Here is a 25631-nt window from a genome sequence, read left to right as displayed (position 1 = left end):
GGTGATCCACCTTACTGCATTTTAAGAGGAAAAACCTAACTTTTTGTTTTCTTCATATAGTAACAAAACCTTTTTGTTTTATTTTAATAAAACTTTTTTGCTTCCTTCTTATGATAATACTGGGAGGAAATAAAAAAGAAAGATAATTTCACAACTCAGAAATAACTATAGCTAATGTTTGGGGGGGGTATATGCCTAACTTTTTATGTAATTATTTTTATAAAAGTTCATACTGTTTTGAAAATTAATTTTACCAACTGCAAAATGTTGTGAGCATCTTTTCATATCACTTGACAATTACTACTGTGGAATTAATGCACCGTTACCTGTAACATGGCTATACCGTAATTTACTATGCTAAATCTCTTGACTTTGGAATATTCAGGCTGTTCTACTTCTTTTGCTATAAACAGGGTTGTAAAGTAGAGCCATGATTCCTAAGGCAAAGACAGTTTCCACAATCACATCATTCCCCCAAGATCCAACTTAACCCTTGTGTTTTGGATTCTGAATTATACTGCCAATCTGTCCTCCAGAAAAGTGTACCAATCAGTGTACACGCCATATTAGTAGCAGCCTTACAGCAATCGCCCTGCTGTTTTGGAATAGTCTTTTATGTACTTGTCTTACCCTCCTTTTAGTCTACATATGTCTAATAATTGTATCTAAAGTTGCAAAGAACTACATATAAAGTTTACTGAGTCCACCCCTTACTAATTTCAATGCACTGTTTGCTGAACCCACATGTTAACTGATCAAGAGGCATCATTGCACAGATATTTCCTTGCTCTGTCAGTCGATGAGAGGGCGTAGAAGCAATAAAGTCCAGTAGCAGTGAGCACATCTAGTGCCAGGATCTTGGTTTCTAATACCAGTTACCAATAAAAGGAACCAGGACTCCTTAGAGAAATAGTTGTTTCTAAGACTGGGGCAGGAAATATACAAGATGAACCTGGGCTATCTAGAAGTGCCAGAGAGTAAGGAAGTGCTTCCCCTGTCTACAGACTATGAAGAAAACAAACCCACAACAAGAAGAGTATGCCAACGGGAAAGAGGAGCCAAATAAAAGAGTTCCCAATGGCAAAAGCTAGAACAATTTAAACAAAATAAATGAATAACCTAAGTATAAAATAAATATCCACGAGTCTATACTTATATAAATAAATGACTAAATAATTCAGGGGGGAGTGAGACAAATACCCTATGCAGAAGAATTCCCAGTAACTTATGTAGAATGCTGCTCTCTTGGAGGAAGCCCATTCCTGGTGTGGGCAGTGCAGAGTGACTTCCTTTGGAAGAACACAGCATGGAAAGGGGAAAAAACAGTGACTTAACAGTGAAGAAATATGACAAATATGCCCCCAACCAGATGATCAAGGTCAAAATCAACAGTGGTGAGTCACGTTGATAGTCCCTACCCTTGATAAGAGATGATGAAAATGGTGCTTTACTTATGTTTTCATCCCCAAAACTCATAATCTCATGAGAAAAACAGATAAATTCCAGCTGAGGGGCATTCTATAAAACACCTGACCAGTACTCCCTAAAACCATCAAAGTCAAAGTATAAAACACTGTTACAGTCAAGAGGAGCCTAAGGACACATGTGGACGAAATGTAATACAGTATCCTGGATGGGATCCACTACAGAGAAAGGACATTAGGTAAAAATTAAGCAAAACTAAATAAAGTATAGGGGCACCTGGGTAGCTCAGTTGATTAAGTGTTTGCCTTCGGCTCAGGTCATAATCCCAGGGTCCTGGGATCAAGCCCCATGTCAGGCTCCCTGCTCAGCGGGAAGCCTGCTTCTCCCTCTCCCTCTCCCCCTGCCTGTGTGTGTTCTCTCCCTCAAATAAATAAAATTTAAAAAAAAAACCAATATAGATTTTGGTTAATATTAATACATCAATATTGGTTACTAATGTAAGATATCAATAATAGGGGAAAGAATGCAGGACATATGGGAACACCCTGTACTATTTTCACAATTTCTGTAAATCTAAAACCATTCTTAAACATAGTCTATTAAAAGAAAAAAATGGCATTATCTCCTTATACAATACGGAAATTTGGGCTTAGCAAGGTTAGCCACCCAAGTTCACATACCAGTAATGATCTGCACTTATCAGGCACTCAGTAAAATGCTGAAGAGAATATGTGGAATAAAACTTGTGAAATGAATGCTGTAGGTGTAAGCTCCACAGTAACCAAAAGTAGGCTCTGTTCATGTGACCGATTTATAGATGATTTCTCTCCTGGCCCCAACTCTTATGCCCTTTTAGTGTATATGATAAAAAGCAATGGTGAGGCTTTGTTACTTAATTTTTAAGGTTCTTCTAAAAAAATTTCTGCAGAGAAAAATCTAAGGAAATGATAATACTTATATGCTGTTTTCTTCTCTCCATCTAAGTTTTGAAAGTCATCCATTAGTTCAAATCACAGTGGTACCACATTCTGTAATTTTTCTGGACAACTATTTTTATACCTTACTGTGAGAATTGGCCCACTGGGTAGCTTCTCAGGATTAACAAGGTACTGGGAACTGGCGGAAACCGTTTGAATACACACCCTTTGTAAACTCAAGTTGAAAAATAGAAAGCTAAGAATGGCAGGAAGAAAAAGAAAGTACCCAAACAAAGAAAATGCAGTGGAAGGCTGCCATGAGAAATAACCAACACAGGGAAGATTATTATTTCCAAAGTAGCTTGTTGCCTAAAGAAAAAGTTAGACAGATCTTGGTACTAGTCTGTAATGTTAATAATGATTTGTTAAAAGCTGTCATTTAACACTTCAGAAAACAGAATAAAACAGAAAGCACCAAAACCCCACTCAAATCTATTATACCATATTCTATCTTTACAATATGTTTCACAGAAATTTTTTAAAAAAACAACTGGTTATATTTTGCTCTTAGAAAGTCAGCTATAGCTTGTAAGAAATGATTTTAAAGACTTAATTTTTAAAATCCCCTAGGATAAAAACCCAAAAGAAGAAAACAGAAATTGAAAGGGTGCTACATGTTTATAAGTGAATAAATGAGGACTGAAAACATCCTTGAGGTACAATCATTCTCTCTTAATTACATATAACTCTCATCATTTGTAATTTAATTTTGTATGTTTTGGAAACAGCAGAATTGCTTAAGTGAAAAAATAAAGAGTAAGATTTTTATGCCAATGAAAACAGATGTTCCTGTGTTTGGACAAGACCAAGATGGTCCTACAAAAATCTGCAAAATCTGGAAATTTTATTTCAATTGATCATGTTAAATCTATGCATTTCTAACTTGATAGAGCCAAAAAAGGTGGTTAAGGAAAACAATAGCAATTATTTTGTCTCTTGAACAAAGCTCTATCTTTAAAAATCAAATACTGTATCCTTCTTTAGGAATACCTCACACAGGAATTCCAACAAAATAAGAAGAAGGTATGTGTGATATTCTTAAAGATTTCTAAAATTTTGGAGATTTCTGAGATGTGTTTGGAGATTTAATAAACAGACTTCTCTGACACTGCATGCAATGCTTTGCGTGTATTTTTCTAAGAATGTTCAGGAATTTTAAGACTCACTAGAATGTGAAGTTTCACAAGTGCAGAGATTTGTTTTGTTCACATGCCATCTACAGCTCCTAGAAGAGTGTCTGACAAATGGTAGACATTCAGTAAGTACTTGCTGAATAAATGAATTCTCAAGGGGATATATGACACACTTACGGTTCAGGGCCACTTATTTCTCACCAACAAATTTGCTTTTACAGACTTAAAAACAATTAACCAACAATAACAAGAGCTAAGATGGATCTTAACTGCCTTATATACAGACAGATCATATAGACAGATCTATCTATCTTAACCCTCTGACAAATGGGGAAAGAAGTTAAATCAGCTGGCTAGAAAGGGGAGGAGCTGGGCCTGGAACGCAACCATTTTGGCTTTTTAGCTCACATTTTTTTTTTTTTTAAGATTTTATTTATTTATTTGACAGGGAGAGAGACAGCCAGTGAGACAGGGAACACAAGCAGGGGGAGTGGGAGAGGAAGAAGCAGGTTCCCAGCAGAGGAGCCTGATGTGGGGCTCGATCCCAGAACGCCGGGATGACGCCCTGAGCCAAAGGCAGACGCTTAACGACTGAGCCACCCAGGCGTCCCCTTAGCTCACATTCTTAACCCAGATAAACATACTGTAAAAGTGAACAAATTCTCTTATCAGTAGTGAGTGGCATTTCTAGCTCTTAACACATGATAAAGAAGCTTTTGTCTTCTAGTTCTTATTACTAAAACCGACATGACACAGACTTTGAAAATATGCTTTTTCTTTTTATTCATACGAAAGTGCTTCCTTGGATAAAGGCTGTTCAGTGGGTTTAAAACACAAGTAACTAAGGCCCTAACAACACGCAGACAGAGAAATATATAATGCTCTTAAACATAAAAACAAAGTGAAGAAAACCTCAACATGTGGCCCTTCTAGAAGTTATTCAAAGAAAAGGCATTTTCCCTAAATGCTAGGTGGATTCCAACATGTTTCTTAATCATTAGACCGTGTACATGAGTGGTGGCTCTTTCCCATCAGACTTGAGATTTATGATGTTGGCATATTTCCAACTTTGGGAGAGAGGCCAAGGGACAAAATGTGTATTTGGCAGGTTTTCCTATTTGGGACCTAGTGCCCTGTGGGGGACCTGCAATTTTAGTACATAATTCAGAAATCCACTGTATATTACCAACAACATAATTTATCTCAACCAAATGAAATTATAAAGAAGATAAAGCAAGTAGCAGAAAAACCTACACATAATATAAATGATGGAATAAGTGCTTTTGTTTTTTTTACCTAGGAATAATGCTTACCAGAACACTGTAGAGCTCAGTATGAAATACCTTTGCTAATCATCTTCAAAAAAAAAAAAAATCATCTCTCAGAAGCAAAACCCATTTGGGCTCCTCTATTTTTGTCTCATTTAGGAAAGTGCTCTTCCATTTCAAGACAATCAGATAACTATAAAAACAACCAAAGCTACTAATCTTCCTTTACTCTCTTTTTCCCTCCCAGTAAAGAAAACAACTTACTCTAAACATGCACAACAAAAAGACAACTACGCACTACGGCAATGAACTACCAGAGTATTACACAGAGCAGGCTCAGAAAAGCAGGCTCCAGTAATGTCTGGCAGACAAGCAAGTGCCTCTAACTTTAATACAAACTGTAGCACTCGTCAGCTAAACAGTTATATACTTCTTACCTTAACTCTATGGCATACAATGTGACAGAAAATTAGATGACTTTTTCAGAAAAGATAGCTGTTTAATAAAATAATGTACTGCTATCACATTGTTTCAATCCAAATATGGCATTACAGTGCCATTCTAAAAATAAACCTAAGTCCCATGTGATATGCAGTCTTTTCGCTATGTTCATTTCCTTTTAGGGCTCAAGTTTCCCACAGGAAAATTATTCAATGTTTGGCAAAATAGTCCCAAATCATGTATAGATAAGGCATAAATGCTAACTGCACTGTCAACTTTTCCTGCTTTGTTATTGTTGCTTCTTCTTCATAGTAATCCATCATGGAGAGGCCCAAGAAGCAGGAAATACTCATGAACTGTTACCTGACAAAAGTGAACACAAAAAGTATCATTTTGATGAAAAAGCTGGTAGCGGAGGTAACCTATAAATCAGCTAAATTCGAAGTCACAAAATTATTATATACAAAGTCAAACACATGTTCCTGATAACGTGATAATTTCCAAATACTTATTTCAATTATATTACTGAGCAATGTATCAAATGCCTTCTTACACAGCTTAATAAAGACTCTATTGTTTGGCTTACATTATTTGCTTAAAGATTTTATAAAGCATTACATGCCCAGAACCAAATCTCCTCAAAATCACCCATTCATAATACACCACACACGATCAAGATACATTCCTCAAGCTATATTTTTAATATAACCAAATAATCTAATTATGATTTCTAAGAAAATACTTATATTTCATAACGCTTAAATACCCAGTTTTACTTTAAAGTTAGTTTCTTCTGAAAATAAGAACTCTAAAGCTAGAGAATTAAGTAGCAAAAATATAGAGCAACTACAAAATGGCTAGATACATTAAAATGACTTTAGATCTCTATAGAGTTCCCAGCTCTTATAACAGTTAACACAATTAAATGAGAATCTGTGTTTGAATGATACTAATCACAAACATCTCCATCTGTGAACTGCTGAACTGCATTCAGAATTCTATAAAAGGTCTGCATTCATATACATATTCACAGACTATATGTTCTGGGTTTCGACATCTATTTTAGTTACATATTTTTATATAGCTTTCAGGCAAATTTGTTTCCTCGAGCCCTGATATACAAGAAAAATGTTTGAGATTTTAATATTTCCCTAAAGAACTAATCTTAAGAAACAATTAGCAAGAAACAAATATTTAAATATTTAAAAGCTATCTTATTTCATCAATGTATAAAGCTGTAACTATTTACATCTTTTTCTATTAACCTAAAAACTTAAAACTTATCAGCACAAAGGTATACCAACCAAAGTCTATTAGTATCTTTGTAATAATGCCTTTCTACATAGGTAGTTAAGAGCCCTCCTGGAATTAAATTTTTTTTTTTTAAAGATTTTATTTATTTATTTGACAGAGATAGAGACAGCCAGCGAGAGAGGGAACACAAGCAGGGGGAGTGGGAGAGGAAGAAGCAGGCTCATAGCGGAAGAGCCTGATGTGGGGCTCGATCCCATAATGCCAGGATCACGCCCTGAGCCGAAGGCAGACGCTTAACCGCTGTGCCACCCAGGCGCCCCGGAATTAAATTTTTAAAATGTTTTTCTATTTAAAGTTCTTGGGAAACAGCACTCTTAACAGATATTGGACAAGCAGTGATCTTCAATTTTACTTAAGCAAAAACTTCGCCCTCTCATCTCACCAGCAGGACGAATACTATAAACAGCCACGAAGTGTTCTAGAACCAGCATGTCATGTATTCTCACTTGTCCTAACAAACATTTCTGAGGTGGCTGCCAGTGATCAACAGAACTTTCTAACGAAGAGTTTTCAATTCTTAATTGGTTTGGTTGAAAGTACCAATGGAAAGACTATTTTTATTTAACACTCACCAAAATCTGAACACTTGTTTCCCTTTCTCCCAAACCTGCTAGCAACTCCCATTTTCTAAGCACTTGACAAACGCCAAACAAAGCTTTGGACTTATTTTGGTGGTATGACTGAGTCTAAGGGAGGTATAAGACCTGGCTGGATTTGAGTCCCAGTTCTGCAACTAATTAAGCCACCACTCTAGGTCCCCTTTCCCCATCTGTAAGAGGAAGGGTCTAGACTGTGACCTCTAAGGGGTTTTCTAGCCCTGTCACTTTAGGATTCTATATTATGTAATTTACCTACTCAAAAATCTTAAGTGCATCTCCAATTCCTAATTAAAATCAAATCCCTTAGCCATTTATTTCAAACTAGGTAGTCCCAATTTATCTTTCTGACCTTACTCAGCATTACACCTCAACTTCAAACCTCTAGTTCATCCATGCTGCCCTATTCACACAAGGAAGACAACAGCACCTGTTAACGTGCACCAAATGCTTACTATGGGCCAAGAGCTTCACAAGCACTGGCTCGTTTAATCCTAATGCTTGCAGGAAATAGTGCTATTAGTTAAGGCAACAGAGACTAGGAGGGGTTATGTACCTCGCCGTAGGTCACAGCTATTAAGTGGCAGGGCTAGAATTCAAACCAAAGTCTGCTTGCCTCTCAAGCACTGCTTTTAATCCCGACATATTATATGGTCTATTTCTTAAGTGTATAAATGATTCCTCTTCATTCAGAGCTTTGATGCTTAAAACACCCTTGCCATGATTTTATTTTTTCCTAATACAACTCATTTTTGAATTTCAACGAAAGGGATACCTCTTAACCACTGCAGTCCTAAATTTCCTTTCTACCTCTAACCTATTAATGCTCTTATTCTAAGCCTCAATGACTTGTTCCTTGATGAAGTACATCTAAATATATATGTACCTTAATGTCTAAGAATTGTATAGGAGTAATCCTCCTGCAGAACATACTATAAAAGCAGGACAAAATACATAAAACACTAATGTGGTGATGGAGCAAATAATTACGGCAGTACTTGAGGGGTTTATGATGTCTGCAAGAAGGGTGGGCCACTCCACATTCACCCAGGGCTTTCCTCTGAGTATATGTCAATTTGCATCAGGCCCTGGAGGTTACTGGGAGATTCTGACCTCTGTGTGACAAAGAAATAATAGCAGCAATCTTTTACTGAGTTTCTATGATGCCACCACGCACAAGTCTACGTACTTAAAATGTACAGTATCTGAATTTCACAAAAATTCTAATGAGGGGGCATAAGACCATTTTATAGAGAACCAAGGGCCTCAGATTCCAAAATCCACGCTCTTTTCACTACTTTCTCTTTATCTTAGGAGAAAAGTGATCCAAGAGTATAAAGAAATCACAGTCGTAATGTAAAGAGCACATCAATGTAACATGTACCTGATCTTAAACCAACTCCTTTAATGTTGCATCATCATTACTCAAACATGAGTATCCTTCTGAAGTTCAGACAGAGTCTGATTATGTAATAAATGGCCAGAGCTAGTACCTAAATTCTGTTTTAACTTCATTTTCAGTGCTTTGTAGTCTACAACACACATCCTCAGTACAATGATGTTAACGATTCATGATGCTAACATAATCTAAGTGGGAAGGGTTTCAATTACTACAAATATCATGTCATAAGGAAAAAGAACTTTTAAAAATGAAAAAGCCTTTTGAGTCAGATTCTGCTCCCCAGGGGCCAATGAAGACAGAGACCCATAAATGGCCTTTTTAATTTTTTTTTTTTTTGTCTAACTATAAATAAATGGTTTTGGCAGTGGGGATTTCCCCAGTCTTTCTGGAAGAAAATTCAGAAATAAATCATGCTGCTTAATGCTGTAACTTCTGCTTTCTCCCCAAAATATTATCTTACTAATTCAACAAGTATTTATTAAAAACTGATAGACACAGAATTTAAAGTTTTACTTTGAAAAGACTTTTACTTTTGTATTTTGTTCAAAGCCAATACAATCATTTTGTAACAAACCAATAAATCTTTCATTAAGTGATTTCAATTGTGGTAATTTAACATAAAGATGTGCTTTTTACTCTGCAAAGGGCACTCAATAATTACAGGTCACTTTCTTTTGTCTATAGATCCTTCGGGATCCTCAAACTCTGCCCACCTGGATACTTTATAGCAATCTTATTCAAGGGGTGGGCAGAGATTAACACTATAGAGATCTTACTTTTCCCCGAACCTAGCCTGTCTCATACATTGCCTTCTAAGGAAATTCACCTAACACACATCTCCTTACCTATGAATACTGCAGGGTACTTTGCATTCCACTCACTATCTCATATTGCCACGTCTTTTACTTACAGGTACCTGTATACCAGTATACATATACTATACACACACACACACACACACACACACACACACACACACACACACAGAGTGTGTTTGTTTTCATGATTTCCTTCCCAGGATGTCAAAGAAGATGCTTTCCAGTCTGCTGTCTTCCGTTGGTAAAAACCAAGATTAAAAAATCTAAAAAGACCCAAACAGACACCTGTGCAACATGATGTAGTAGACTGGAATCAAAAAGGTCTTACAGTCCCCAAACCAGGCTTCCACAATTGTAAAAGAGGGATACTATCCCTTTTGCGTGTCTTCCTTGGAAGGATGTGAGGAGATGATGAATAGGAAGATGCTCTGTATAAGACCAGAGATAACAGAGTGCTATCAGGTTCTCATTTTTCTACTTTTTTGATTGTCTAAACCTATGCTTTCCGGTTCTCCTCTGCTTCTGCTGAAATCTATTTGCCTTTTCCTAAACGTGGTTTATGCTTTTTGTAAAAAATGACGCACCTACCTAGTTGGAAAGGTCACAGTACAAGGCTTACAAAGAAAAATAGCAGACCCCAGACCCCTCACTCCTCTCACCCTGCTTGCTGCTCCCCAGAGGCAACTATTTCTTTCTTTCTCCTCCTCCACCCCCTTCTTCTTTTTTTTCTTTTTTTTTTGGACCCTTTTTCTTCCTATTTCTAAATATAATACTTAAATTGTTATTTTCTGGGATTTTTTTTTTCAGACCTTCTAGTATGGGAGATGACTGTACTTCTGTTATAGTCCCCAGTCTCACCCACCTGCCACACACACTTCCCTTCCCCAGACTCTCAATGTAATTTTAATTAAATCAATATTGTTCATAACTAAATCACAGAGTATATCATGACTAGACTTCCTTTGTTCGTTAATTTTCCATTTTGCCTGCAGTTACTAATTGCTCCATTTTTCTCCTCAGTATTCTATCTATATCTATCACCAATTCTTCCCCGACAAATCTGACAGAATTGTAAATTCCTGGGGTGCCTAGGCAGTTCAGTCAGCTAAGCGTCTGACTCTTGATTTCAGCTCAGGTGATGATCTCAGGGTTGTGAGATCAAGCCCCTCATTGGGCTCTGCCTGGACATGGAGCCTCTTTAGGATTCTCTCTCTCCACACACACACCTCTCTCTCAATAAATAAAAAATTAGATTAAATTAAAAAAATTATAATTTCTTCTCAGTTATTTTTTCCTAAAGACATACTTCCTAGTGCCCTCCTTCCTTCCACTCCAATTTGGACGAGTTGCATTCTAGGTCTGCTGCACAGCTGACATCCCATGGCTTTTCTTCTCCATCACCATGGAATTCTTTTCCCCTCTGTCTTGTGTTGGGAGTCCCTGGGTTCTCTATCTTCCTTTTTTTCTTTTTTTTATTTCAACCACCATCCTGGAGAAGCATATCCTTCGGTAACTCACTGAGAAAGGATGTAAGGCAGGTAAATATTTTTGAGGCCCTGCATATGTCAAAATGGGTTTATTTTACTCCCACACTTGAATGAAAGTTTGACTGGGCATAAAATTCTAGGTTAAAGATCACTTCTCAAGGGGCGCCTGGGTGGCACAGCGGTTAAGCGTCTGCCTTCGGCTCAGGGCGTGATCCCGGCGTTATGGGATCGAGCCCCACATCAGGCTCCTCCGCTATGAGCCTGCTTCTTCCTCTCCCACTCCCCCTGCTTGTGTTCCCTCTCTCGCTGGCTGTCTCTATCTCTGTCAAATAAATAAATAAAATCTTAAAAAAAAAAAAAAAGATCACTTCTCAAAAATTTGAAGTTATTCCCTGTTATCTCCTTGCTTCAAAGTGGCAGGAAGTCCAGTGCTATTCAGATCTCTGTACTTAGTATGTTCCCACTCTCCCATCCCTACTCCAGACCAAGAAGCTTTTAAGACTTTCCTTTATCCCCAGTGTTCTGAAATTTTATGATTCGCCACCATAAAGTCTTTTTATTACACCAACCGGGTCCCTTTCATTATGGAAACTCGTATCTTTCAGTTCTGGAAATTTTTCTTCTGATATTTCTCTGAGAATTTCCTCATTTTTTCCCTCTATTCTGTTTCTGAAAATCATGTTAGCCAGATACTGGGCCTCCTTTATTGAGTCTCTGTCTTATTTTCATCTACTTTATTGTCTTTTGTTTCACTATCTGGCCTACTTCAATTTTATCTTCCAACTTTTCTGATTTAAAAAATATCTGATTATACTTTAAATCTCAAGAATTCTTTCTTATTCTCTTTCTGTTCATTTTTTTTTATGGGATCCTATTCTCTTTTAATGGACGCAAAAGCTTCTCTGAAAATATATTTTGGAAAATATGCTGGATTTACTTTTAAAACTTTTGTGACTTGCATGGTTTCTATTTCCTCTGATTTTTTTTTTCTTTTTGGTTTGTTTTGGGCCTGTGTATTATGTAAGATGCCTTTCTCAAAAGACCAGTGATCTTTGGCTAACTGTAAAAGAGGAATAAACAAGCTAATTGGAAGCTCTGTATGCATAGGTGGGATTTGTTGACTGACAGGCATCAACTTAAAGTGACTTGGGCAGGTAATGTGACTGGTGTGGGAGCCCTCAAATATGTCTCCAGACTGGACTCCTCTTATCTCCTGCTTAGAAGATTTAAGGCTGGTTGAGAGCATTTTGAGAGTGCAGAGGGACAAGAAAACTGATTATTTAATATGCAGACTTTTCTACAAGAAAGGAGTCATGTGATCCTTCTTTATAACCCTGTCAGCTGCAATGACTGGCACATAGCAGAGCCTGATGTATAAAGGCTTCTTGACTGCTTCTTAAACTTTCCCTAAAGCCACTGTTACTGCATAATAGAATTTTCCACACCTTACAAGCAGTATCATCTAAAGCATATCTCTCTGAATACATGACTGATAGCGTATTAAGAAAAGAAAGGAAGACAATACTAGAAAACTGGTAAAGACTGAAACACAAAGCAAAACCACAGAATTGTCACCAAGCTAGGCTATACCTCCTCTTTCCTTGTGACTGATTTTTATGACCTACCTTATCTGGATTCAGAGCCAAGAAGGTGATGTGATCCAAATACAAATTCCTTATGCAGGCCGGGAGAAACTGGCAGTTTGACAGCACTGCCTGAAGTTCCCTTGGCCCAGGCTACAGGGTTTCCAGGAGTAAAGTTACCTGGCATACAGAGAACGCACATTCCCACACAAAGATATCTTTTATCACTTAGAGTCAAGAATAGACTTGAGCAAAGAGAAGACTGCTTACAGGCTCTGGCCCACCTTTTGAACATCACTGCTCTATAATGACTAGAAGTAATAACGGTGACTAGAAGTAATAATAAGAAAGAATCATTCATTAATTACGTAAAGTTGACCAGAACTCCTGCTCTGAGCCAGGTCCCACGTTAGATTTTGGGGATAAAGATATGAAGAGACATTACACTGTTCCTGCCTTTAGAGACTTTACAGACAAGGAAGTAAGTGAAAACAGTTTTATGTTGAATTTAATGCTACTGTCATTTTAGAAAGCTGAGGGTTTATCATGCCTCTCTTCCCAAATGTGGGATTGCTAAATAGCATGGAATTGCTAACCCTGCACTGAGCTTCTAAGACCTTAATGTGGGAGAACATCATATCATTATGTGGGACTTTCTTAGATGTGAAACCATCGTAAATATAAATAATAGTACTTGTTTTTATTGCAAAGACCTTCACATATTACAAAGTACTTTTACATCCATATCTAATTCAATTGTCAAAGCAACCCTATGAGGGATGAGGGGATTATCTTCTTTTACAGAAGAAATTAAGTACTTAGAGAAGTGACTTGCCCTTACAAAACTAGTTAATTTGAAACAGAAACCTAGAATTCTTATTCTCAATTCAAAGTTCATTTTAATCTTATCATGGTGCCCTCGTCACCTAAATCTTGAAGAAAAGCCTAATGATTCATTTGCAGCTCTAAGAAATGTCTAGAATAATGCCAGAATCTGCAAAATATGTTAATAATATGTACATTTAATATAAAATAATTAGGTTTCCTTCAACCTGAAAAGGAAAAATTATACAAAAACAACACAGAAAACGATTTGTGAAGACTTTAAAAAATCATAAATGCCACAATTCTCCCATCCTTAATCTTCCCATAATCTGCTCATATAACAATAAATTCTGGCTTGCCAATAATTTATTTCACGAGTCTTCTACGATACAAAAACACATAGCAAAATTAAAACATTTCCTATAAAGCCACTGTGCAGATTTTTCAATCAAACCTGAAAGGCTGAGGAAACACTCCCAGAAACCACTCCACCATCTGGGAACTTGTAACCCTGTTGCTTCAATTTCAAGTTCAAAGAGTGGACAATGCATTTATAGTACAAAAATTCAAGTTTTCCCAATCCTTAAAATACTGAGGCCATTATTCAAGTAAAAAGGAAAAGCCCTTAAAAAAGGCTCAAAAAGAAATTCATCAAGCAATAACGCTTAAAGAAAACCCTTTCCAAAATGGAATTTGGGAGTCAGCAGATATATGAGCAATTTAAATATCCTTTCTGGCGTAAGACAGTTCTTCCATTAAAGTAGACCACTTGTCCTTTTGTAACTGCTTTTCTGTTCTAAGAGGGGAAAAAAACCCACATCTTCTCTAAAATCACTGTATAAAAACGTACAACTAATTTACAAATATAACAATTAGTATTGTCTCATTTGAACATTTACTATGAAATAATTTCAACACAATCACCAAAAGCTTATGCTTCCTCTGATATCAGTCATATGCCATATATAGTTAAATGCACTGTCTTGCCAAAGCCCAAGGTAATTGAATCTAAAAATATACTTTTTTTTTTCATTCTGAACTAGCCACATTGGTATTTAAACCAAACGTCATCAAATGTTGCACTAAATATGCCAGGATGAAAAGGTTATTTAAATACAAACTGTCCAAATGTATCACATAGAAAATGCTCCTAGACACCGAAGACTGGATGATTACATCCAGGCTCATCCCCTCTCCCCCAACATGCACACACATAAGAAAATAAAAATTAAAAAACAGTAAAGACAATGAATGTGAGAAAAGAACTGACAACTGGAAGAAAACGCAGACTTTATACAGTCCAATGAAGACAAGCTAAACTGGAAAGACATCTGATATTAAACAAGTATCAGCTGGGGGAGTGGGGGAATTTTTTTTCTTTAAAATTACTACACGTATTTAGTTTCTACTTTTGTTTTAGGCTGAGACGTTGACAGAGATTTTAATGTGAAAAAAAATTTTCTAATAACACCTAAATTTGGTACGAGGACAAAAAAATGTAAAAATCTGTTAACAAAAGCTCTAAGAGAGTTGTCTTTTGAGTCATTAAAAGATCAGCTTGATTAGCCACTTCCAGAAAAATCAAACAGTTATTTTCTCTTTTCCATAAAATTTCCATAAGATCTTTCCGAAAGAGTCTTCTCTTTTCTCACAAGATGGAACTCCATTGCAGGAAAAAATTAAAAGGACTCGGCACCCCCAAAAGTAAAAATCCACTGATTTAACATCAGTTTTCTATAAAAAATAGTCTTTAAGATTCTCATCTTTGCTAAATTAAAAACTCACAAGCAAACTGCAAATCTGAACAGGTTACATTCTCCAATGTGTATGAAAAGGGAATTTTGGTTTTTTTAGATTTGTGCCATGTTTTATAAAGGAGAAATGTACAGAACCATTTTTCAGAATCCAAGAGAAAAGGTTTTCCAATTCAAATGGCAATTTAACAGAGTCATCCATTGTTAATATAACTTGCAATTTCAATGAGTTCTAAATATTGAAACTGCTTGGAATCGAGTTTTCTAATAGTAAATATAAAGAGCAGGCAAGCTTTTGGGAAGAATTCAGAATCTGAAATTTCAATGTTTATGTAATACTTATTCTAAACTTAAAATTAAAAAGTTTAAGTAGAACACACATTTGAGGTTAAAATGAAACGGATATCTAAAGCCTAAAATCATAAGAACGCTGTCCTTCATTTTAAAAGGGGGCAGGTTTTCTAATATCAAGACAAAAAAACTAAAGCCTATCGCCCTGTTTTATAAATATCCATGTCCTTTCTTGGATTCAAAACTCCACTTTAACCCATTTCCCTTGGGTTTGTTCCATCTCACTGAATACCATTGTTGTATTCAAATTATAACATCTAGCCAAAGGCAGAGATCACATAAGTCCCCCCGAAGACTCCCAAAACATTAAAACCAGTAGAAAAGCAGAGGAAATACTCTCATGCCCGGAGCTGCTGGGAAATCCTTCTCTCCTTTTAGAAAAATAAACTTGTTCTAAAGATAATCACTTGAAGAACAAAAACATCACTAGTACATACAAATACACAGCACTCTCGATAATTCTACCGTGTAACAGTAATAACATCCTATAGATTTTGCTAGTACTTTGGCTTAAAAAAAAGAAAGACTAAGTAAAGAACTGTTATACCAAAGGATTTTTTTTCCCCCAGAAAGAGAACAGCAATTCTCTCTCCTCTCATTCAAATGTGCATTCCTTAACACTAACTAAAAAAGATTGCTTTTAAAAAGAATAAGATGCTACTCTGTTGATTCCATTTAACCACAGAGAACATCTCAATCCCCTTCTATTTTATAAATGTACTAGTTAATATACAGTATATTTTCTGACTCAGTTGCTTAGGACACCTTTCTCCCGGATATTCTGATATTTCAAAAGTCTCTGGATAAAAAAAAAAAGAGAAGACTAAAGATTTACTTTATATGTTTTCACCATTATAAAAAAAATGGCAGCAATTAACTTATTGTTTGTTTTTCAGCTTATTAAAACACATTTTGCTGTAAAGAGAAATCTAAATTCAAACATTTTCAATACACACATACGCAAAGGCATGGGCAAAAATACTACAACACAATCACTTTCTATACACACATTTCTTTAGATCTCCATGAAGCATGGCACAGAAAGCAGCTCAATTTTTCATAAAAATATGATTTGACTGTATTTTTGCTTCATTTATGGTGCACTGCAAAATTTTAAAGTTAGTGTTCAGGTGTTCACATTATTCACTGTACTGAATTCTCTCATGAGAATAAGACATAAAACATAAAAGATTCGGCTTTCTAAATGATAGTGCTGAAACTTGCAGTGTAGTTCTACTTTGGCATATATAAAGAAAAATTTTAAATCCTGTTAATTCATCACCAGTTTTTAATATTCCCCGTTAAAGGAATTCAATTGCATATGCAGCCCAAACAGCTGGAAAGAACCCAGAAAAGCGACAAGAAAATGACTTTTTAAAAATGCTGACACTTTTCACACCCAGGTTCAGTCGTGCCAGCTAAAGAGAGGTGTTAGATATGGCTTTATTTATTTTAAATCTTAAAAATGTAGTCATTTCCATGACATTACAAAAACTGGAACCAAGAGCAATTTATCCTCAGGGTCCTGATTCTCCTGATTCAAAAACACTTTTTAGAAAATAATTTCTGCAAACTTAGAAGGTTATTTTCGATGGATTGTTTGTTTGCTATTGCTTAGAGTCTAATAATTTTGTCCCAGTTTTCCTAGTGAACTAGGAACACAGAGATAAAAAGGAAACACACACACACACACACACACACACACACACACCACAGTGACCCAGTGCCTGAACTACTTCAGATATGGCATCCATTAAGGGGGTCTTTGCTCCTGACTGTGTAAGGGTCCTTAGCTATGGTCTGACTTGCACAAGAAGTACACATGGCCCCTGAGAGGCGCTTTAGTCCCCTTTGGAAGACACTGTTGGAGAGACTATAAATGACACAGTTGCAGAAACTGTTACTAATAGCAAGCCAGGTGGTCAAGAAGGAGGCGAAGCGGTTGCTGTGGCCAGTGGAGCTCTCCAACAAGAAGTAGATGATGTATGGCAACCAGAGGATGTAAAATACACTAGTAATTCGGAACAGGACCATGGCATAGCGCTTATCGGGACAGGTCTGCACCTCCCCAGTCTCCCCACTCTGGCTGCTGAAGCGGGCTTGCCTTTCGCTGATCTCCTTTGTGTGCTGCTGGCAGATGCGGAAGATGTTGAAATAGGTGAAGCACACAATGAGGGCTGCCGGGGCATACAACATCACCACGATGAAGAGGGTGAAGTAGGGGTCGGTGTGCCAGGACTCTGCACACCACCGAAACACATCTCCATGATATCCAGGTTTGCCCCAGTGGAAAAAGGAAGGCAGGAAGACCAGGGTGGAATATAGCCAAATCAGGAAAATACAGAGGCGCAGTCTCCAGGGCGTAACCAGGGTATTATACGTTAAAGGTTTAGTGATGGCAATATATCTATCGATGCTGATACAGGCCAGAGAGGCCATGGAGACACTCTTCAGAACGGATACTACAAAACCGAATACCTGGCAAGTCAAAGACTCCTCGACTGGAAGGGGGTAGTGGAGGAGTGATAAAGAAGGGACCAGGCAGCTGACCCCGACCAAGAGGTCAGCATATGCCATAGTGTGAATAAAATAACTTGTAGTATGATGGTTCAACAAAGGTGCACAGTGAAATACAAAAATCACAATGATGTTGCCAGAAATAATCAATACAGTGAGAAAGACAATAATCAATACTTCCAAAAGGCAAAAATCGACAGTTTCCAAATAGCCAAATGTCAAGAGGCAAAAAGGGTGGCTGCTCTGATTACCATCCAAGGTAGAGTTCATCTTGAGCTCAGGAGTGATCTCTCACTTCATGCTGCCGCTTGGCTGCTGCCAACAGTTCAAAGGAGCAGCTGCTGTCATTGCGGTCAGCTCTGTGTGTCTGTAATAATGCCAGAGGAGCCTCAGTCCCCAAGCTCCTGATGCTGCTCTGGTGCATTGCCTGCAGTACAATTCCCCTTTAAATCCTTCTTGGAATAGGGAGAACCAGCAGCAGTTGTCTGGCCAGTCCCAGATGTGGCCATAGTACCAGGTTTACCAAACACATAGCACCAGGGGAGAAAGGCAAACTCTGGGTACAGTGTCTTCAGGCCAATGAGGGTAGGGGGTAGGGGCAGGAGAGAAGGGAGGAAGATTAGGAGCTTCAGCAGGAGTTGTAATGAGTCTCCTCTGAACAGCTGATAGAAGAAAAGGAGAGAGCATTTTACATTTTGCATCCAACGCCCTAATCAAAGAACCTGGCTAGCTCAGGCTGGTATCAACCCTCCCACCACTCCATCCCACCCCACCCGGTACAACTATTCATGGCTACTCTCAGCGGCACCCCACATAACTGGTCCTTACTCTTCAGAGGAGGAGGAACAACAGCAAGCTTTCATGATCAACATAAAACAAAATCAATCGCAAGCCAGATCAATCTAACCCCATTTCCTTTCATTTGAGCCTTTTGGGGGAAGAAAAGGAATCTGCTTACGGCATTTCTGAAAATATTTTACTGTAACTACCACTAATCAAATTACTTAAGATAATTTATTTTCTTCATTGATTCCAATGTAATATTTCACCTCTTTGAAAACATTTCAACAGAATTTATCTGCCTAGCTCGATTTCAGAGTGTTACCTGTAATTCTGCATGCTGCAATCCAAACAAAAGCCACAACACATCCTTAACAGAAAGCCTTGCAGTGCAGGAATGTGCCTCAGCCCCGCTTACTGCAGAACTGAGACACAGAGGGAGGGGATAGAGGAGGAGGAGGGGAAAGAGGGAGAAGAGGGGGCTTGGGAAAAGGAAGGAGCGGGGGAGGGGAAAGAAAAACGCCTGTGCGCACACACCCTTCGGCATCTTTAGCAGCTCATTAGAATTCATCGCCAGAGAAGTGGTCCCTGATTTCCCGACTGCACAGTGGGGTAATGACTTAATATGCCTGCAGTGCAATGTTTGAAAGCTGTTTCCTCGTCTGTCTGGAATCCCCCTTTAGTAGATGAGCAAAATTTAGACTGCTAGTAAGGAGAAGGGGTTGTAACCGGGACAGAATGCCAGCCAGGAATTAGATTGAAACACACTGCCAAAGGGGTAGTGGTGAGAGGAAATTCCTATTTTCTTATAGCATTTTCCTCAGGAACAAAGAGCAATGCTAAAGAATGAAAGTGTGTGAACGGTGCGTGGCAACTGAGGAATCCTAATTCAGGGGCACAAGAAGTTCTAGCTAGAAAGCTAAATGCTCAGCATTAATTTTCTCTCATGAGTCACTTGGATATTGGCTAATTTTAAAAAAGATGACAAAGATAACAAGCAAACTTAAAAATCAGTTTTTCAAGAGAAAAAATAAAGCCTCACCCATTCTGAATACTGAGGAAACAGTACACAAGCCTGCTGTTCCTGTATTCAGTGCTACCCTATAGTTCTGAGATGCCATTTCTTGCTTCTAGTCTACTGAGAAGCAGTACACAAAAATACACACAAAAGGTGGACAAGTAAATATACCCATTTCCACTTAGGCTTTAAAACTGCAAGAAGTTTCATGGCACGAATTAGCTTACGTACCTTAGAATACATAATCTTGTTTGTGCCTACTTAAAACAACACAAGTTGGGATTATACCGTGAGATATATTATATATTACACTGTGTTGGGGTTATATTCTGGTAATGTCATAAATGATGACAATTTTCAGCTAACTGGAAATGTGTATTGCTCGTACTTTTTCCTCCAGGTGTCTTTGGACTCTCAATTCATTCTTTTAAGTAAAGTTCCACATACCCAGTAGGGTAAAAGAAAATAAGCAAAGGTTGGCATTTCTAAGCATTCTAGAAAGACGGCACATCTGGGCAGGATTTTTTATTTGTTTCACATACATGTTTCCTCACTGCCAGCAAATGGCCCTCCATAATCAGAATTCAATTAATTATATTTTAAGAGCTAAAGCACTGTGCTTATTATAGGAAGGCAGCACTAAAAAACCTATTGAGCATAAGCTTGATAGCTATATTTGCCAGATCTTACTGGAAAACATGGCCAAGTGTGGCATATAAAAAACCCATGGCACTGACCACCCATCTGGTTCAAATCCTTGCTCTTATATTATTAAGCCTCTCTTACGCTCAGTTTCATCATCTGTAAAATGAGGATCATACTCCCTATTTCAGAGTTATTGCAAAATGAAGGAGACAGTGTATACATACAAAAGGCTTACCAATACTTAGCACATAGTGGGTATATTACTTATTTCCTTTCTTCTCCTAGAACTAAAATACCCTTCCTAGGTCGTCTGTGTTTTTCTGCCAACCATGCTGCACCGCTTGAGGCTGGGGTCCTCTGATTCCTAAAGTGCCTCTCATTGTGACTGCCCAGTTCTGAGGCACACAACAGTTATTTGGATACTTTGCTGTCACACATTCCTCAAATACATTGAGCTATACATATGTAAGGCAGTAAAAGTACCTAGAAAGAACAGATGATAACATGGCATCAATTACTCCCTCTACACTAATAATTTCTCTGCCTATGTCTCCAGCCCTGTCTTCACTCCTGAGCATTCTTTCCCATTTACAATTTGCCTGCAGGCCTATACATCTTCCACCTGGATGTGCTGTGGACTTCACCCACAGCATGTCCAAAAGTAATCACACTTTTCTCAACAAACTGGCCTCTTTTTCCAACACTCTTTTTTATTTTTTCCAGGCACTCAGGTAAGAAACTCAGGGATCATCTTGACCACTCTCTCCCCACTCAATGTACTATTCTTACTCACCAGGTTCCTGGGAATCTGTTTTCTACAGTGGTTCTCAATTCAGTTTTTACATACTTCAGGCCATCAAAATAAATATCGTCTGGGCTTCTAGTCTTGTTAATTTTTCTGATCTATTCATTTCTGCCTAAACATCTAATAGTATATGCTTTATTATGGTATCCACAGTTCAAGACAAGTCAATGGCTCCCTAGCGCCTTTCCAACCTGATCTCCCTAGTCCACACCGCACCCCACACACCTTGCCCTTCAGACAAACCAGGTTACTACTATTCTATACATTTACCACACACTTTGTTTTTAACTCTCATTAGTTTAAGTGCTTAATACTGAATGAAAAAAGGAATGATTTCTGAGTTATATTTCAATAAACAGCATTCACCAAAGTCAGTAGCAAAAGCTTTTCTTTTTCTTTTTTTTTTAAAGATTTTATTTATTTATGTGACAGAGAGACAGCCAGAGAGAGAGGGAACACAAGCAGGGGGAGTGGGAGAGGAAGAAGCAGGCTCCCAGCGGAGGAGCCCGATGTGGGACTCGATCCCAGAATGCCGGGATCACGCCCTGAGCCGAAGGCAGACGCTTAACGACTGCGCTACCCAGGCGCCCCAAAAGCTTTTCTAACTACTTGTGAATTTTGTCATGTAACTTATTCTCCATCTTGGGTGTCTCATGTATAAAACTAGACAGTTACATGGACAAAAAAAAAACCCATTAGGGGCGCCTGGGTGGCACAGTGGTTAAGCGTCTGCCTCCGGCTCGGCGTGATCCCGGCGTTATGGGATCGAGCCCCACGTCAGGCTCCTCCGCTATGAGCCTGCTTCTTCCTCTCCCACTCCCCCTGCCTGTGTTCCCTCTCTCGCTGGCTGTCTCTATCTCTGTCGAATAAATAAATAAAATCTTAAAAAAAGAAAAAAACCCATTACATCGGTTAATAACTTGAATTAAAAATGTAATAAAAACACAAGCTGTTACATTACTATCACTAGTATAATAGTTCTTTCAACTTCATTTCTATTTTAGTAAAATCACTAGGAGCTATAATCAAAACATTCATATAGGAAACTCAAAACAACAAAAAGCTTGAGAGCCACACTTTGTCAAACCAGTCAAGAGTTAAGTGTTTTGTTTCAGATGAAAGAAAAACATTTTCTTCAGAAGAAAAAAATTAAGGACATAAAGTGGCAATAAATCTATGTCCTCAAAAAAAAAAAAATCTATACAGGGGTGCCTGGGTGGCAGAGTCAGTTAAGTCTTTGACTCTTGGTTTCGGCTCAGGTTGTGATCTGGGATAATGAGATCGAGCCTGAGGGGCTGGGCTCCCTGCTCAGCATGGAGTCTGCCTGGGATTCTTTCTTTCTCTCTCTCTCCCCCTCTGCTCCTCCCCCCTGCCCTCTCTCTAAAATAAATACATAAATCTTCAAAAAAGTCTATATATACTTCCTTTTTATTTTTTAAAGCTTTTATTTAAATTTCAGTTAGTTTACAGTGTAATATTACTTTTGGGTGTACAATATAGTGACTCAACATTTCCATATAACATTTGGTGCTCATCACCTATTTAACCTATCCCTCCCTTCCCCACCTCTAGTAACCATCAGTTTGTTCTCTACAGTTAAGAGTCTGTTTCCTGGTTTGCCTCCCTCTTCTTCCACCCTTGCTCATTTGTTTTGTTTCTTAAAGTCCACATGAGCAAAATCATATGGTATTTGTCTTTCTCTGAATGACTTATTTCGCTTAGCATAATACTTGCTAGCTCCATCCATTATTCATTTCCTTTTTAAAATAATACAGTCTTGGGCACCTGGGTGGCTCAGCTGGTTAAGTGTCTGCCTTTGGCTCAGGTCATGATCCCAGGGTTCTGGGACTGAGCCCCACATCGGGCACCCGGCTCAGCAAAGAGCCTGCTTCTCCCTCTCCTGCTCCCCCTGCTTGTACACTCTCTCTGTCATATAAATAAATAAAATCTTTAAAGAAAATTATGCTGTGGGGCGCCTGGGTGGCACAGCGGTTGAGCGTCTGCCTTCGGCTCAGGGCGTGATCCTGGCGTTGTGGGATCGAGCCCCACATCAGGCTCTTCCGCTATGAGCCTGCTTCTTCCTCTCCCACTCTCCCTGCTTGTGTTCCCTCTCTTGCTGGCTGTCTCTATCTCTGTCGAATGAATAAATAAATAAAATCTTAAAAAAATAAAAAATAAAAAATAAAAAAATAAAAAAAATTATGCTGTCTCATGATATATTGGTGTTTTTTTGGTTAAAAAAAAAAAAAAAAGAAACCAGTATTCCTGTATCTATATGATTGGAAGGAAACACACTGGAAATCAACTCTACTTTTTAGTGGATTGTGGGTGGGATTACAAGAGATTTTTTATTTTCTTTATATTTTCTGAATTTCCCAATTTCTTTGTATAGTTGACCCTTGAACAACATGGGTTTAAACTACACAGGTCCACTTATAAACGGTTTCTTTTTCGATAAATACTGCAGTACTATAAACGTATTTTCTCCTCTTTATGATTTAAATAACATTCTTTTCTCTAGCTTACTCTACTGTAAGAATACGGTATTTAATACATATAACATATAAAATATGTGCTAATCAGCTGTTTATGTTACTCATAAGACCTCTAGTCAACAGTAAGCTATTAGTAGTAAAGTTCTGAGTGACTCAAAAGTTATATGTGGATTTTCAAATGTGTGTGTGGGGGGGGTCATCGCCCCTAACCTGCATGTTGGTCAAGGGTCAACTGTACCATTTTTCTGATCAGGTTTTAAAAAACAGCCAAAATAATATATAACATGTCCGTTTCAGTAAAGCTAGCAAAAACTCTGGCCACGAGATGTCCTCCCAGAGCCACACTGAATGAATGATGCCAGGTTTAAGTCACCTACTTCATGGGACTCAGCTCCAGTGGTCCATCACAGCAACATTCTTTCAGACTAGCTTTAATGTTCAATTTAACTCAAAATGGACCCTCAGAGCCTGGTTAAAATTCTTAGAGGATGAGAAGACAACTGGATGAATCATGTAGAATGGCCAATATTTAACCATTTCATTTCTGGTTAAATATTTTCTGATCTACAAAACTGGCAACTTCTATGTGGTTCAACCTAATACTGAAAAATGAAAATAACAAACTGACAGAACTAAAAAAAAGGAAAGAAGGCAAAAGAAGATACATGAAACAAAAAAGGGAAATGACTGTTCAAATTGTATTTATTCTTCTCTCAATCTTTCAGTGGCTTAAATATTACAGGAGAAACGATCAATCTCAGTTCTTCAAATTCCTAAGATTCACTTCTGGGCATTATCTACTACGTATTATTCATTAAAAATGAGCTTTAAATGTTGATTTATTTAATTAACATATTATTTAAATGCAGCTGATAGGGGTGTATTTGTATCAGTGTCATTCCATAACCAATTTGAGGTTCTTTGACTCATCTTTTACTCTTCCCTCTCCCTTATCTCCCACATTCACTCAATCACCACGTGCCAAGTATTTCTGAAAAACTTCTCTGAAATGGTATCTTTCTCTATCCATTCTGCCACTACTCCAATCCAAGTCACAATCCTCTCTTGCCTAAATTACTAAGAAGTTTTGCTTCAATTAATCTTACTCCATTCTAACTCAAGTAACTGGAATGACCATTTTAAAACTAATAATAATAATAGAAATAATAACAATAACAGCAATAATTTATACTTACTATGGGCTAAAATTGTACCTAGTGTTTTCACACATTATCTAAGCTCATTTAACAGCTCTACAAATAAGGTACTATTGTCATCTCATTTTACAGATAAGGAAACAAAAGTCTAATGTAATTTATTGCCCAATGTTAATGGCTTAAATACAGTAGGAAGAAGGATTTGAATCAAGACAATCTGCCTTGAGACAATACTCTAATCTACTTTGCATAGCGCCTTCTAAACATGAATATATAATCTGCCTGCTTAAAACGTTTCAATGACTTTCTATTGCTAAAAATCTCAAATACGCCTTATTTAGGCTTTCGAAGATCCAGCCTCTACCTATATTTTCTGGCCTCATTTCATTTTACATTCTATGAAATTGCCAAGCTCTCACCCTTGAGCACGCATTTTTCCCACTGACTTCTAACACCACACATGCCATGCAGCACCCTATCCTACCCCAACAATCCCCTTCCCTCAGTAATTTCTGAAAAGACCTTTTTGAATCCTTAGAAGTTCTCATTACGTGCCACGTGGCAACATGTATTTTCTCTTCTATAACTCTTATATAATTTTATTGTAAATGGTTAGTTAATTGCTTATTTCCCTCATTAGACTATAGTCTCTCCCAAACCAGGGAGCAGATACATTTTACTCATGGGCATATCCATGAAACCTACCAGGGCTGACATAAAGTAGGCTTTCAAAGGTATTTACAGCTGGTTAAACAACAAACGCCTAATAAGACAACAGGCAATTCTGCCTTTAGATGGGAAGATGTTTCAAGTAAAACCCTAGTATAATAACTGTTTAAT

General features: G+C 37.7%; 2 protein-coding genes across 9 annotated transcripts in view; both read right to left on the bottom strand.

Annotated features, from left to right (window-relative positions):
• The window catches only part of RABGAP1 (RAB GTPase activating protein 1), a 159901-nt gene that overhangs the window by 47623 nt on the left and 86647 nt on the right, over positions 1 to 25631 (bottom strand). The window contains exon 1 of one of the 8 annotated variants that reach the window (XM_057313744.1): positions 18997 to 21439. The exons of 6 other annotated variants lie outside the window; for them this stretch is intronic. In XM_057313744.1, the coding sequence (XP_057169727.1) occupies positions 18997 to 19242 (246 nt within the window). In that variant the 5' untranslated portion in view covers positions 19243 to 21439. Of the gene's footprint in view, positions 1 to 18529; positions 18594 to 18996; positions 21440 to 25631 lie in introns of those variants that run through there. One more of the 8 variants, XM_057313745.1, reaches the window with a different exon arrangement.
• Positions 11716 to 18530, bottom strand: GPR21 (G protein-coupled receptor 21). Its single transcript, XM_057313746.1, has one exon. The coding sequence runs from the start codon at positions 18159 to 18161 to the stop codon at positions 17112 to 17114; it is 1050 nt and encodes a 349-aa protein (XP_057169729.1). The 5' UTR covers positions 18162 to 18530; the 3' UTR covers positions 11716 to 17111.

The sequence above is a fragment of the Ursus arctos genome, unplaced genomic scaffold, assembly GCF_023065955.2.
Source record: "Ursus arctos isolate Adak ecotype North America unplaced genomic scaffold, UrsArc2.0 scaffold_18, whole genome shotgun sequence".
Lineage (NCBI taxonomy): Eukaryota > Metazoa > Chordata > Mammalia > Carnivora > Ursidae > Ursus > Ursus arctos.
Note: the sequence above shows the minus strand (reverse complement) of the source record. Positions and strands in the feature narration are given on the sequence as shown.